General features: G+C 42.3%; 2 protein-coding genes across 9 annotated transcripts; one reads left to right on the top strand and one right to left on the bottom strand.

The window, feature by feature from the left end:
• Nucleotides 1–111: 111 nt before the first annotated feature.
• Nucleotides 112–9,544, bottom strand: LOC139548146 (signal recognition particle receptor subunit alpha-like). 2 transcript variants are annotated; one of them, XR_011669657.1, is made up of 14 exons: nucleotides 9,170–9,544; nucleotides 7,842–7,925; nucleotides 7,527–7,690; nucleotides 7,127–7,287; nucleotides 6,786–6,948; nucleotides 6,531–6,681; nucleotides 6,167–6,282; nucleotides 5,929–6,047; nucleotides 4,873–4,959; nucleotides 4,517–4,689; nucleotides 4,059–4,272; nucleotides 3,672–3,835; nucleotides 2,977–3,118; nucleotides 112–1,120 (listed from the first exon to the last, which is right to left on the bottom strand). XR_011669657.1 is itself a non-coding variant. In XM_071357578.1 (14 exons), exons 1-14 carry the CDS (start codon nucleotides 9,290–9,292, stop codon nucleotides 992–994), a joined length of 1,947 nt encoding a protein of 648 aa, XP_071213679.1. In that variant the 5' UTR covers nucleotides 9,293–9,542; the 3' UTR covers nucleotides 112–991. The 2 variants fall into 2 exon arrangements, 1 of the variants encoding a protein (XP_071213679.1); XM_071357578.1 differs by having other exon boundaries at nucleotides 2,977–3,075; nucleotides 9,170–9,542.
• A 92-nt stretch (nucleotides 9,545–9,636) lies between these two features.
• LOC139548148 (putative nuclease HARBI1) lies at nucleotides 9,637–13,656 on the top strand. 7 transcript variants are annotated; one of them, XR_011669658.1, is made up of 11 exons: nucleotides 9,638–10,199; nucleotides 10,601–10,671; nucleotides 10,759–10,935; nucleotides 11,026–11,087; nucleotides 11,170–11,256; nucleotides 11,344–11,385; nucleotides 11,454–11,628; nucleotides 11,708–11,743; nucleotides 11,842–12,396; nucleotides 12,678–12,789; nucleotides 12,884–13,656. XR_011669658.1 is itself a non-coding variant. In XM_071357586.1 (10 exons), exons 7-10 carry the CDS (start codon nucleotides 11,925–11,927, stop codon nucleotides 13,252–13,254), a joined length of 1,071 nt encoding a protein of 356 aa, XP_071213687.1. In that variant the 5' UTR covers nucleotides 9,771–10,671; nucleotides 10,759–10,935; nucleotides 11,026–11,087; nucleotides 11,170–11,256; nucleotides 11,344–11,628; nucleotides 11,708–11,743; nucleotides 11,842–11,924; the 3' UTR covers nucleotides 13,255–13,656. The 7 variants fall into 7 exon arrangements, 5 of the variants coding, with proteins under 5 accessions (XP_071213689.1, XP_071213688.1, XP_071213686.1 ...); XR_011669659.1 differs by having other exon boundaries at nucleotides 9,637–10,199; nucleotides 11,708–12,396; XM_071357586.1 differs by adding an exon at nucleotides 12,466–12,581 and having other exon boundaries at nucleotides 9,771–10,671; nucleotides 11,344–11,628.
• The last annotated feature ends 1,537 nt before the right edge of the window (nucleotides 13,657–15,193 follow it).

Genomic DNA, 15,193 nt, shown 5'->3' with positions numbered 1-15,193 from the left:
TTTCCATGTTGCCAAGAGATTACATTTTGCCTTTGTTATCCAGACCACACTATCAGCATTTATGTTCCAAGGTTGGAATTGGAAAACGTATAAACACAAGCTGTAAGTTGCTACAGGTTATTATAGCAGCTTTATTTAGAAATGTTTACATTCTCAAATTGACATCTATATAGCACTACTGCAAATTATAGGGACTGGAAAAATGTAAGACTTTTTTTGACCCTTTTTTATTTTGTTTTAAAAATGACAAAGGGGTAGAAAGCTATTGCTCCAGTTGTCCAGAGACCTTTGACGTCTCTGGACTTTTAACCCCAAATGTAATAACCCATGTCTCTTCACCTCCAGCAAATTGAAGGGGCATTGAACTCTCCAATTGCGGGGGCATCGGGGGGGTTATAGTGGTCCATCATGGAGAGCAAGAGAAACAGAAGATAGTTACTGGATGTAGTGCAGGCTTATTGATGTTTTAAGCAGACTGTCACCCCTGCAGTGGTTATGCTTCAGGGAGACGGGATAGGCACTATGATCACTAAGCTTTACTCAGGGACAGGGTGGCTGCTGAAACGTGTCACCTCCAGCAAGCATTCATACCTGACATTTTCTCATTGAAGTGAAGGGGGAAAAAACAGACACCAAATGCCAGGAAGTGAATTTGACATCCTCTATTTGATTGGATATAAAGTCAGGAAATGTCTCATTTTAAAGCTAAACAAAATTGAGGTACTTTTGAATTTGGACCAACAGTTTACAGAGGATGCAAGAGACCTTAGTGCAATTTCTCGCTTTCTAAATGTTGCTTAAAAGTCAACAACCGCCCCGTTCCCTCCCGACGGAGCTGGGAGGAAGCCTGTGAGTTTTGCGTTTGGTGCCATGTGGAGGATCATAGTTAGGATGTGAACTGCAGGACAGGGTTAGCAGGACCGGACATCTCAAAGTGCAGTGTTTGGTTGGCTTTGTCACGATGGTGAACACAGATGCAGGCAGCAGCCACTCAGGCCTTCATAAGGGCGCCCACCACAGCGCGGGCATTGAGGCTCCGCAGGTCATTGTAGGTCTGGCCCGTGCCGACAAACACAATGGGCTGCCCTGTGATGTAGGTCATTGAGATAGCAGCGCCAACCTGAAGGGAGGAGTGACGTCAGCTTTGCAACCACAAACCACGCAGACTTCTGTTCTTACACATTCCGATTAGGACGTCATAAACAGCATTTAAAAGCTTTGACTAACATCAAACAATTGTCTCAAAACTCGGACATTTTGTTAACAGCGACTTCTGTTAACCCATAAGTCTAAGCTGGGGGGAGTGGTTCTAAGCTATATGGAATTGTTTTAAGATGGTCAGACCAAGGATGAGTTTGAATTTTAAGACCCCTTGAAGTATAACAATATATACAGTACCAGTCAAAAGTTGACTCATTCTAGGGTTTATTTTTACTATTTTCTACATTGTAGAATATTAGTTCAGACAAACTAATAACGCATATGGAAACCAAAAAGTGTTATTTCAGATTCTTCAAAGTAGCCACGCTTGGCATTCTCTCAACCAGCTTCATAAGGTCACCTGGAATGCATTTCAGGTAACAGGTGTACCTTAAGTTTATTTGTGAAATTTCTTTCCTTAATGTGTTTGAGAATCAATTGTGTTGTGACGTTGTAGGGGTGGTATACAGAAGAGAGCCCTATTTGGTAAAAGACCGAGTCCATATTATGGCAAGAACAGCTCAAATAAGCAAAGAAAAACAACAGTCCATCATTACTTTAAGACATGAAGGTCTGTCCATCTGAAAAATTTCAAGAACTTTGAAAGTTTCTTCAAGTGCAGTCACAAAAACCATTAAGCGCTATGATGAAACTGGTTCTCATGAGGACCGCCACAGGAAAGGAAGACCTAGAGTTACCTCTGCAGCAGAGGACAAGTTAATTACAGTTAACTGCACTTCAGATTGCAGTCCAAATAAATGCTTCAAAGAGTTCAAGTTACAGACAGATCAACTGCATGAAGTCAGGTCTTCATGGGAAAATTGCTGTAAAGAAACCACTACTAAAAGGACACCAATAATAAAGAAGAGACTTGCTTGGGCCAAGAAACTCGCGCAATGGACATTAGACAGGTGGAAATCTGTCCTTTGATCTGACGAGTCCAAATGTTTGGTTCCAACCTCTATCTTTGTGAGACGCAGAGTATGTGAATGGATGATCTACACATGTGTGGTTCCCACCGTGAAACATGGAGGTGGTATGATGGTGGTTTGCTGGTTACACTGTCAGATTTATTTAAATTTCAAGGCGCATGGCTACCACAGCATTCTGCAGCACTCAGTTACGCCATCCTATCATTTGTTTTTCAACAGGACAATGATCCAAAACACCTCCAGGCTGGGTAAGGGCTATTTGACTAAGAAGGAGAGTGATGAGGACCTGTCCTCCACAATCACCTGACCTTAACACAATTGGGATGAGTTGGACCACAGAGTAAATGAAAAGCAGCCAACAAGTGCTCAGCATATGTGGGAACTCCTTCAAGACTGTTGGAAAAGCATTCCAGGTGACTACATCATGAAGCTGGTTGTGTGTGGAAAGCGCTCATTAAGCCAAAGGGTGGCTACTTTGAAGAAACTCACAATATATTTTGATTAGTTTAACACTTTTTTGGTTACTACATGATTCCATGTGTTATTTTATAGTGTTGATGTCTTCACTATTATTCTACAATGTAGAAAATAGTAAAAATAAAGAAAAACCCTTAAATGAGTAGATGTGTCCAAACTTTTGCCTGGTACTGTATATATTAGATTATTTTTGGCCTTACTGCTATTAGCCCATACAAATTGATTAAATAACAGACTCACAACATGGAACAGATAGTCCCAACAAAATATAAAAATGAAGTTTGTTCTGAAGTGTCTGTCCTATATCTGAGGGATAAGAAAGATCAGGAAACTTTTTATTTTTACATGTATTTAATGGCATACAAACCTTGTCATCAATGGTGTCAAACTTGGTGAGAACGATCCCATCAATGAGACGTGGCTTATCAGACATGGAGTGATCAGCCAGCGCCTGGTTAAATTTCACCTGAAAGTAAAGTATCGCACTCGTTGTGGAGTGCAACAGACAGCTAAGCAAATCAACAAACAGTTACAGTAAGTGGCAGGTAGCCTAGCGGTTAAGCAGAGTGGGTGAGTAACGGAAAGGTCGCTGGTTCGAATCCCCGAGCGATAAATATGTTGATGTGCCCTTGAACCCTAATTGCTCTTGTAAAGCACTCTGTATAATAGTGTCTGCCAAATGACTTAAATGTAAAATGTGCCATCTGCACAACATTGAAAAATATAATCCAATAGCATAGCCCATTTCAACTTTCTAGGGTTGTAAGTACAGCTAAAGCTAATCCTTGGATGGGCCGCCTAAGTGAAACGTTCTCAGCTCCATGACAGAATATGTAGAATTACAATAAATTAGTTTTAAAACTGAATAAAAAATTCGCTTCGCTCCAATATTCAACAATTTTAGGAAATTGGCTTAGAAATTCTAACATAATGCAAAATATACTCGAGTATCCGAAACGGATGCGAATTTATTTGGCAGTCCGTTTTTTTTATCTTCTAGGGATCTGAGTGTCAGGGGCTGATTAAACAGTAGGATGTTATATGTTCTAAAAGGACTCTTACTAGCTGGTCCACAGCCTCGTTGCCCACTAGAGCCTCCCCCACAAACAGCACCAGGTCAGGCATGTTGACAGCTATCAGCTTGGCCAGGGCCGTCATCAGTGGGGTGTTGTCCTGCATCCGTCCAGCAGTGTCCACCAGCACCACATCAAAGGCCTGGTTACGGGCTGGACAGAGACGGGGAGACAAAGGAGGATTTCTTCACTTGGTTGAATGGATGTCTGGCATGGTCAGTAAACTCAGTTTATATGTGATAAATTAAGAAGCATTCGTGAACCCCTCCTGCATATCACCATACAGTTAATTGAGATCAGACAACAGAGCAATTGCATACTATGGGGCTAAAATGATCTAATATATGAATGGCAAGCTGGGGCATGGTATGGTTACCATAGGCGATAGCCTCCATGGCGATGCCAGCGGCGTCCTTCCCGTAGCCTTTCTCATAAAGCTGCACTACAGGCCGTCCCCCGTCGTCCTGAGGGGGGTGCAGGGAGTTAAGGCGGCGCTGGTGGGTACGCAGCTGCTCCACGGCCCCCGCACGGAATGTGTCACAGGCTGCTATCAGCACGGTGAAACCGTTCTCGATTAGCCAGAAAGAGATCTGCACACAGAGGATGGAGGGTTTCAGCAAATAAAACTATATTTTTTCTGTGGTCTGAATGGGGACTTACTAGGATATCGGTGGCCTATGTATCTAGGTCATAGTACGGCCAGGAAAGTCCCAACCAGGACCTGGTTTGGTTAAATGGATGCAACCCAGGTTTAAAATCCACAGCAATACCAATCTTTTCAATATAATGGATTAACAGGAAGAAAAAAAACATTGACACACTGGTGGATCTAACCTTGGCGAGGTTGGTGGACTTGCCAACCCCGTTGACCCCACAGAAGGTAATGACGAAGGGCCTGCGCTGGCTCTGAGCCTCCAAGACGTCTCTCAGGATGTCCACACGCCGCTTGGGTTGCAGGATCTGTACCAGGGAGTCCTGCAGGGCCCCCTTTACTGTTGATGCCACAGCTAGAGAGAGAGGGGAGGGCTTTATCAGAGCAAGATGTATACTCTGAACTGTTGTGCAGTGTCTTCGCATCTCTTTGGGGGAGAGAAGTCCATCTAGTTCACTTCAATCTCTCCACAGGTAAACTCATTCTAATGTGGACTTATTCTATTCTGACTGGCTGGGTGGAAGACAGTTGTACTCACTGGTGAAGGTACCCATGACTTTGCCCTCCAGTTTCTTGGCTACAGAGTCACAGAGTTGGGAGGCAATTTCAGCTGCTACATTCTTAGCTGCAAAAAAAATTGATGACAGAAGTATTCATTGAATACAAGTCGACTGTGAAGCTTTTCCCTCAGGTGAACTAGGACATGAACAAATCAAGGTTGGCTAGTTATGTACACTCCCTTATGTATTTGGACAGTGAAGATAAAACATTTGTCTCTATACTCCAGCATTTTGGATTTAAGATTAAATGTTTCATATGAGGCGACAGTATAGAATGTCACCTTTTATTTGAGGGTATTTTCATACATATCTGTTTAAGCATATAGAATTGAAAGCACTTTATGCATCTACTCCCCCATTTGAAGTACATGTGGATGCTACCATGATTACAGATAATCATTAATTAATCATTAATAATGATGAGTGAGAAAGTTAGAGGCACACAGATCATACCCCCAAGGCATGCGGACCTCTCACCATTACCAATAACAAGGGAGGTATGATATATATATATATCCCTCTAACTTTCTCACTCATTATTCACAATTCAGGATTATCCGTAGCATCCACATTAATGTATAAGTGTTCGAGAACATTATTATTTTCACCATAAGTGACTCCAAAATGACAATACATTATTTACCATTATTTTCTATTGTCAGCAACATAATCTGTAACACAACAAACTTTAAATGCAGTTTGTAACTTGATGTCATTGCACGCTAGGAATATGGGACCAATACTAAACTTTTGACTACCCCACTAGTTAATTATTTCAAATACGTACGACACCTTCAAATGGAGGGACTAGATATATAGTGCTTTCATTTCTAAACGTTAAAACATATGTATGAAGATGCCCTAAAAAATAAATGACATTCTGTACGGTCACCTGATATGAAACATTTGATCTGAAATCCAAAATGCTGGAGTATAGAGACAAATGTAACGTTTTAGCTTCACTCTCTAAATAAATACATAGGGGAGTGCATGTGTTAAACTGATACTGTAGTGTTGAACAGAGGAGTCCATACCAATGAGGTGGTCTCTCATCTTGTCCAGAACTGGCTCCATGTCCTCCTGGCTCAGACTCTTGGAACCCACCAGGCCCTTGAGCATCCCAAACATCCCCCCAAAAGTACCCTTTTTGGGGCTAAAAAAAATTTAATGGATACTTATGTCAGGTGCAACAGGGCACAATGTCCCATTCAAAGCTTCCATTGCTCAGCCATGCTTCTTATTATCTGACATGTAATAATCTAAGTGTCTCACATTTGTTTGCTTGTGTCAGCAACTACCACCCTCTCCACCGCATCTTCCTCCTCATCCTCGCTGGACTCGTAATCCACAGCGAGCAGGTCTCCCTTCATGGAGCTCAGCTGCATCCCCTGGACAACAAGACACGACTTTATTAAGATGTGCAATTCCTATAAACTAAGCACTTCTACACCACATGGGCCTTATTTATTAAGGTACCAACAGAGCATCCCTGAAGGCTATTAGCTCTAGTCTGGTTAAACCAGTGACCACTACACTCACAATTGTTTCACTTTTCAAATAATGTGAGCACAGATATTCACTCTGGTACAACCAGGCAATATTAGCTCTGCTGCGCTCAAACCCAACAGGCACATACCGGGTCAGCTTGAGCATCCAGGACATGGTCCCCAGTAGCATGGGCTCCATTGCGCTGGCTGTAGTCCAGTTCCTTGGTGCTGCTGCCACCCAAGGTCCACACCCGCTTCTCTTTCCCCTTGGTTTTCTCCTTCGCAGGTTTGGGGGACTTACTGGAAGGCAAGAAACAATGTGACTTTCAGTACTGAAACAACTGTCAGTAACATTCAGAATTAGAACTTTAACCACATTGTGTTCCATTCCTCCCCCTACTCACCTGGGCTTCTCCGCAGGTGCCCACATGCGCTTGCGTATAAACTCCTCTCTCTTCTTCTGAATGATCTCCTCCTGGGTCAAGCCCTGGTTACCATTCTCCACTGTCTTCTGGGCACTGGCTGGAGCCTTGGCTTGTTCCCCTTTCACAGGCTCAGCAGCAGGAGCTGGGGGGAAGATTTCAGAAACTAACCCCTGCCATACAAAACATTATCAATGTCCCCATGAAATTAAAACAAGAACAAAATGTGGGACTGGTTTCAAACCGAAATTGTGTAAGGAAGAACAATGACAAAGTGCTTGTATTCCAACAAAACCTCCATAATAACCACATCAAACCCTTACCTTCTTTTTTGGCATTCTTATTCTTCTTTCCACCCTGTTCCTTGCCCTTATCCCCTCCCTTCGTCTCGATCATGGACTTCACAGTTTTCTGGGATTTCAGGGAAGCATTGAAGCTCCTCATGGAGGTAGGACCTCGAGCTTTGCTGCTCTCCTCCGCCTCACTAGAGCACAACAGGACAGTAACAGAATCAAAGCACGAAGCATTTGACTTGAAGTATTGTGAAATTATATTTCATACAAGTAGCCTACTGGTCCTTGTAGACCTGTGGGCTGACAATTCAACAGCTGGTTGTGTGAGATTCAGCATAGCAAATTAGTTTGAAAGTATAATATTATCTCTTTATGCACCATTAGTTCAGCTCTGTATGCAGTATCAGCCCTAAGATGTGAAACTGCTTACCAAAGAAGCATTTTGAAGTCATCCTCAAATGCAAAACCGCTGCTCAACAGTGTACGGGCCCCCTTTTGCTCCAGCTCATTCTTATAACGATCCCTGAAGTGTAGCTGTACGTCATCTATGAACTTGTCAACATACGACAGCGTCAGGATTTTTTGGAAACCCACCTGTACAAAAAAAAAGAAAAGACAAACATGGTCAGTTGAGTCCACACCACAGACTGCATGAGAAGCTAACACTGCTGTATGCTAGTATGGTCTTTTCCTTCAGGAAATAGAACTACAGTGCATTATAATCACATTTCTATATGAAACTTACCACAAAAACCAGCTCAAACTCATTATCGAGTTTGTACTTAAGACTCAAGGCGTCATGAGTATAGGAATTGTTGCCACTGCGTTCCTGAAACAAACAAAAAAATCAGAAGCATTAACATTAGGCTACTCAATACTGTAACACAGATCAGAGGTTTCATCACTGAAATGTAAACATTTGTCTTGAACATATGTTCTACACCGAAAAAAAATATAAATGCAACATGTAAAGTGTTGGTCCCATGTTTCATGAGCTGAAATAAAAGATCCCAGAAATGTTCCATACGCACAAAAAGCTTATTTCTCTCAAATGTTTGGCACACATTTGTAAATGCTTGTAAGCATTTCACAGTAAGGTCTACACCGGTTGTATTCGGCGCATGTGACAAATAAAATTTGATATCCTGAGGCCCATTGTTGTGTCATTCATTCGCCACCATCACCTCATCTTTCAGCATGATAACGCACAGTACACAATTCCTGGAAGCTGAAAATGTTCCAGTTCTTCCATGGCCTGCATACTCACCAGACATGTCACCAAATGAGCATGTTTGGGATGCTCTGGATCAACATGTACGACAGAGTGTTCCAATTTTCGTCAAAATCCAGCAACTTCACACAGCCATTGAAGAAGAGTGGGACAACATTCCACAAGCCACAATCAACAGCCTGATCAACTCTATGTGAAGGAATGTTGCACTGCATGGTGTTCACACCAAATACTGACTAGTTTTCTGATCCAGACCACCCCCCTACCTTTCTAAAAAGTATCTGGTACCAAAATATGTATTCCCAGTCATGTGAAATCCATAGATTAGGGCCTAATTTATTTATTTCAATTGACGGATTTCGTTATATGAGCTGTAATGCAGTAACATCTTTGAAATTGTTGCATGTTGCGTTTATATTTTTTGTTCAGTATAAATATTTGACATCTAACGTTAGCTAGCAACGTGGTAATAGCCTTGCATTTTGGGATAATCCCACTATGCTGTGTTATTGTCATGTGGCTGGCAAAATAATTTGTGCGCGTGTAACCCCCAGTTCCCAAATCCTCCATGTCATGTCTGTATTACGCAACCATATAGTTAGCTCACTCCTAGCATTAGGTAGCTAGCTAACAAGTGCGCTAACTTTAAACATAAATCATATTTAGTTAAGACAAAGAATAATTTACATGTGTATCTACGAAAGCTACCTAGCTAAATTAGCTAGCCAGTTTGTTGACGAAGTGGAGACGCTCTGGCGAATACTGAAAAACAACCATACATACACACGGCTAGGCGGCACGGAAACATGACAGTTGTCACTTGATTTGAAAACATTTCTCACCTGAAGGATCACGGAGCGGATCAGCGCGTTGACAGGCCCGGTGAAGGATTCTGTAACACCGGTTCCCTGAAAACACCACAACACTATGCCTCCCTTACTGAAGATGGTGAAGAAATCCAGCATCTTGCCACCATGTACACGAGAGAATATACGAAAGTAAAGAAAACAAACACTAACAAAAACGTGAAATGGAGAACCTTTAAAAAAAAAAAAAAACGTAATAAATAAGTGAGCCGACGAATCTTTTAAGTGCCTTCCACCTCGAGAAGGAAATCTAATCCGACATACACTATCTAATGAAAAATGTCCTCCCAAGTCTAGCTACCTCCACTAAAACTGTTTTAGACACATCAGATGCAAGACCAGGAAATGGTCTTCTTCTTCGGGAGTTTAACAGCGGTTGGCATCCAAAATGTGGTAATTACTGCCACAAACTGGACTATAATTGAAATCCATTATACTTTGTGATTTAAAAAAATTTGAAAACGTGAAAAGACAATATTTTATAAAACAAATACACCCTTCCAACTAACCCTACAGTAATTAAAAACCCACTATTCCATTACTTTAACCCTATCTGCTCCTGCACCATGCCAACAACCTGGGAGGATGGGACACCACCACTCAACATACCCTTTTGCGCTTCAGGGGCCTGTTGCACAAAAGTAGAATTAAGACATCCGGGATAAATGACTCAGCTGAGCTCAATGAAGCCAAAACATGTGCGTCCAGGCTTAATTGGTTGCACAAAGACCAAGCCAGGATGAGCAGACACGGATTCATTAAGCCAGGTGAAACCAATCCTGGATAGGTGCGCGCTCACGGCTCACTCAAATAGACCCCGCCACAGATCACAGATTAACTGATTTACCATGGCAACTAGAGCCGCGTACTTTTCCCCGTCGGAAGCACAAATCCTCATGGAGGCATACGAGGAGGTAAAAGATATAATTAAGAAGAAAGGCAACACCGCCACAGTGATAAAGCAAAGAGAAAAAGCGTGGCAAAGTATTGCAGACCGCCTGAATGCGTAAGTAGTGCACAATTACACACTCACCGCTCCGCTGAAACATCACAATTACAATTCAAATATTTAATTCACATCTCCAAAAATGCAGTTGTACTGTAATTATGAAACGGTTAAATTTTTAATTGAAATGCACTGCAGATATGAGTGAAATTGTGTAAAGTAACTCCATCACACTGTATAAAGCTATGATAAATGTTTTGATATTTTTACTGAAAACAAGACAAAAATACCAAGTAATTTTTTGCAGTGTGACTCCATTAAATGTGTGTGTGTGTGTGTGTGTGTGTGTGTGTGTGTGTGTGTGTGTGTGTGTGTGTGTGTGTGTGTGTGTGTGTGTGTGTGTGTGTGTGTGTGTGTGTGTGTGTGTGTGTGTGTGTGTGTGTGTGTGTGTGTGTGTGTAGATTAAACATGAACGGGCCAAAACGGACATGGCAGCAGGTCAAAATCAAATACAAGAACATTCTGCAGAATGGTATGGTCCCTGACTAATATTTAACAAAGCACAAGCATATATTGTACCCAGAAGGTGCCTGCTCACACATTGTCTGTACTGTTTTAGCAGTGAAAAAGAATACCCACAGACAAGGCACGGGTGGTGGGTCACCAAAGGCTGACCTTACCCCAGCAGAGGACATGGCCTTGGAGCTAAATAAAGGCAGGCCCGTCTTAGAGGGGATCCCTGGGGGGAAAGAGACGAGCATAGGTTCCTCCCAAGATGCCACCCGCTTCATTCAAGGTATGTCCTTCCATCTCTACATGGGATACAACCACATTCATATTGAATCAATTTGGACTGTCTGACTTTGGTTTACCTATTGCCTTGCAGTGTCTGGCAGCACTGTGTTCCTGTTAGAGCCACCAGCACAAGCACCAGACGATGCTGATCCAGTGAGTACTCCATCAAAGGCATACTGTAGGCCTGGCATGTCTTGTCTACTAGCTTCAATATGAATCCGATTAAATGTGATAGGGTGAAGGCCCCAGTGCAGCAGCAACAGCACATGATGGAGACGATGATGAGGAGGAGACCATCTCTCTGGATTCCAGAAGGCATGAGGTATCATGTTAAGACTGTGAAAGTACTATTTACTCTACAATGGTGAGGAGTCCTCATCAAAATCAAAAAATCTAATTTCTTTTACAGGACCCAGATGCTATACAGTGGGAAAACCAGCCTGGCAACATAGTGCGTATTAATAAAAGGACACCACATCCTGCCAAATTCCAGCTGCGCTAATTGTATTGTGTTCACAGAGCTCACAAGCTATCAGAAAGTTGTATGGCAACCACCTCCGGCGCCAAATAGAACTGGCAGACATAGACATTCAGTACAAGAAGAAAAATATGGAAAATCTTGCACTGGAGTCCGAAATAAAAAAGAGGACAATTAGGAAACTGGACCTTGAAATAAAAAAAACTTGAGAGGGAGGTGAGATATGCCTTCAATGTACACTGTATGCTAACTGTAACACAAATGTATTAATCATTATTTTTCTTTCCTCCCCCAGCTCCAAGAAGATGACACAGCTCAAAATAAAAATTAGGTATATTCTCGTAAAGTCAAGTGAGCCATGACATATGAGCTCTTATTGTGAGCACACAGGACGGTGGCATCTTTCTAAGGTTTTTTTTATTTTCCCAGCAATCAGTACAACCAAGTCATCGTTATAAGGCATCGCCCTCTTTTGCCCACCCCCCCAGCACCAGGTGTGGCCACTAGCCTATATGAAGGCCCAAAATTGTGTGTTCCTTTCTGCTCTGACAATGGCATGCCCATTCGTGCGAGATGTGGTGGATGAAGAAGCACTTGTGCTGAGGAGAGCCTTCAGGCGAGAAAGGGTCTTCAGGGACCGGTTGGACCCACTGGCCTTCCCTGATGACCATCTATATGAAAGATACAGGTTTTCTGCAGATGGCATCAGGTATCTATGCAGACTACTGGGTCCCAGGATTAAGCACCGCACTGCACGGAGCCATGCACTGAGTGTGGAGCAAATGGTTTGTGTGGCCTTGCGCTTTTTTGCTAGTGGAGCCTTCCTGTACTCAGTGGGGGATGCAGAACAGCTGAACAAGGCCACAATTTGCCGCACAATAAGGAGTGTGTGTCTGGCTATCAAAGCATTAGCAGATGTCTTCATCTCCTTCCCTGGCCACAGAAGACTCTGTGACATCAAAGAGGAGTTCTATAGGATTGCAGGTAAGAGGATCTACAAATTACAGGACAACTGTTAACACATAGTAGGATACTCATTACTTTGTGTGACAGGTTTCCCCAATGTCATTGGTGCAGTGGACTGCACACACATAAGGATAAAAGCCCCCTCAGGTGCCCATGAGGCCGATTTTGTGAATAGGAAATCCTTTCACAGCATTAATGTTCAGGTGAACATAACTTTTTGATATTGTCCATTGACGAACACTCTGCATTGCCAGTGATGTGCATTGATTGGTGTAATATTCCTCATCTTATGATTTCAGATGGTCTGCAATGCTGACTGTGTGATCAGCAATGTTGTGGCAAAATGGCCTGGCTCAGTCCATGACTCCAGAATCTTTCGGGCCTCTGAAATCTATCAGTGCCTATCACAAGGTAAGCCACACAACCCCTATTTATAACCATCATGGCTGTGTCAAGAATATCACTGTGTTTATGAGGTAGTAATGATGAGATTTTGTGTTGACAGGTGAATTCTCTGGTGTGTTGCTGGGAGACAGGGGGTATGGCTGCCAGCCTTTTCTCCTGACACCTTTCACAGACCCCCAGGAAGCACAGCAGGCCTACAACCATGCCCATGCCAGGACCAGGGCCAGAGTTGAAATGACCTTTGGCCTCCTGAAGGCACGCTTTCACTGCCTTCACAAATTAAGGGTCAGCCCTGTTAGGGCATGTGATATTACTGTGGCTTGTGCTGTCCTCCACAATGTGGCCTGCCTGAGGAAGGAGAGGGCCCCCAGAGTGCCACCAGCCATGGACTGGGACAATCCGGCAATCTTCCCTGATGACGACAGTGGTCGGCTGCTGAGGGACCAATATGTGTTGAATTATTTTAGTTAGTATGTGTGCTTTCAATTTTGGTTAAATATGTCCTGCGGTGGCAGAGGAATTTGGGTTTTTTTGGGTTCGTTTTTTGACGAATTTGGCCTCTTATGATGTTTGTGCGGTATACTGTGTGTAATACAAGGCTGCAGGGAGGCTACTGCATCCATTCATTTGTCTGTTCAGTTGATGTGTATGGATTTGTCCTGCATTTATTTTAGTGTGCAGACATGCAGGGTGTGTTATATACAGACCTTTGAATGTGTATGTATCATTTTGTATAATATGCTTGGATTCTGTGCTTTCCATCTTGTAGAGTCACTGTGACTTCAGTTTCGAAAGGAGCTGATGGTTTACCTGCTTTGTTTTGTCCTTATTCAATAAAGGAACATAATGTTACACATTGTGTTTTTATATTCATATGGAATGTGTATTTGTTTATATGACAGAGTACTAGGGCCACACTGAAGAAAAAGGATAAAGTCATAAATTTATGAGGCTGGTTCTTTCTGCAGAAAAGCTACATATTGTTTTTACAGTTTTGATACTTATGACAATGTGATACTTAATATTCTGGCACATCAGCATGTCTTTGTTTATGAAACCATACTGAAGTACAATTTCACGAAATGCCCCACATCTGTCATTTTAACAACTGTCCTCCTTTAAAACAACTGGTTACAATATTATGACTTGTGTTTTTTTCCCCTCTGTGGCCCTAATATTCTATCATTTTATATATAGCCTTATAGTCTATGGGAAACTGTAAATTATCTAATGATAGCAACATCATCTAAAAATCATTTTTTATCCAAAATCATTGAAATTAATGATCACAAACGTTTAAATAATAACAGTGGGTCTAGTTATATGTGATAACAATGTATAGTGAGCAGTGAAATAACTATTGGTTTCCATTTGTGGTGACTGCTGACTGACATTAGGGATGAGATTAAATAGATCCTGGAATTTAGCCTGGTCTGGAGCAGGCTAGCTCCACAGAATAAATCTCCATGGTAATTTATACCATAACATATCCTCCTGCCCCCTATCCATCTTTAGTGCAACCGGATTACGGATCAATTGAGCCAGGATCACCAAGATATCCTGGCTTAATCCCTTATCCTAGTTTTGTGCAACAGGCCCCAGAAGTCAAATCTCTTAATAATAATATCTTCTTCTTCTTGTTTTATGGCGGACTACAACCCCAAAAGGTGTATTGCCGCCACCAACTGGATGGGATGAACCCCCCAAATAAATAAATACAATTTTAAAATTCCATACGTAATAGTGAAACTAACTTAATCCACCCTAATAAAAATAATACATTGCCAAAACAAACAAAACTCCCCCTTCCTTCTTTCAATTCTCCCATATTTCCCTTCTCAGGCTTGATATTATGTGAACTGTATGACATAGATAGGGAGAGATGTGTGAAAGGGTTAGAGAGGCTGGATGGGGTTGGGGTTTGGGTGGTGTAGTGGGGGGAGGAAAGGGGTAGGAAGTGGTGTCTAAGGCTCTATTTCACTTTCTTAGAGGAACAGGACTAATGAAGAGAATTTAATGTAAAGTAGGTTGGCTGTGACTGACCTCACACTCCAGTACAGTAGGTGGTGGTGTATGCACCCTAAAAGTTGGATGCGATCCAACCCAGTCCTAAAAAAGAAGAACAATGAAAATCGATGTGGTGGCAGCTGCAGAGAAGTATTTGGGTATACGCATCGGATTCGGTCGAATGAACGATGGCGGAAGCGAATGATGAAGTGTATTCTGAATACAATGGCTGTACAATCAAGGAGAATTGGAGTATTGTCCAAAAGAATGGAAAACGGAGCAAAGTAGTGTACAGCTTTGAAAATGACCCTTTGTGTCTAGTAGGAGTACGGTTTGTTAATGAGGAGCAGCTAAGCAGAGTACCAATCTTGAAGAAACCATTTGATACGTGATAAAATTGCCT

This window comes from Salvelinus alpinus, chromosome 21 (genome assembly GCF_045679555.1).
Source record: "Salvelinus alpinus chromosome 21, SLU_Salpinus.1, whole genome shotgun sequence".
Taxonomy (NCBI): domain Eukaryota; kingdom Metazoa; phylum Chordata; class Actinopteri; order Salmoniformes; family Salmonidae; genus Salvelinus; species Salvelinus alpinus.
Note: the sequence above shows the minus strand (reverse complement) of the source record. Positions and strands in the feature narration are given on the sequence as shown.

Bases quoted from the DNA above. Each gene is read 5' to 3' on its own strand.
- LOC139548146 (XM_071357578.1), bottom strand. From the start codon at position 9,292: ATGCTGGATTTCTTCACCATCTTCAGTAAGGGAGGCATAGTGTTGTGG. The intron at 7,288-7,526 runs GTAAGCAGTTTC...GTTGTGCTCTAG, and splicing joins GACTTCAAAATGCTTCTTTG to TGAGGCGGAGGAGAGCAGCA. The intron at 6,048-6,166 runs GTGAGACACTTA...AATTTTTTTTAG, and splicing joins GCTGACACAAGCAAACAAAT to CCCCAAAAAGGGTACTTTTG.
- LOC139548148 (XM_071357588.1), top strand. From the start codon at position 11,925: ATGAAGGCCCAAAATTGTGTGTTCCTTTCTGCTCTGACAATGGCATGC. The intron at 12,397-12,465 runs GTAAGAGGATCT...TTTGTGTGACAG, and splicing joins GGAGTTCTATAGGATTGCAG to GTTTCCCCAATGTCATTGGT. The intron at 12,790-12,883 runs GTAAGCCACACA...TTGTGTTGACAG, and splicing joins CTATCAGTGCCTATCACAAG to GTGAATTCTCTGGTGTGTTG.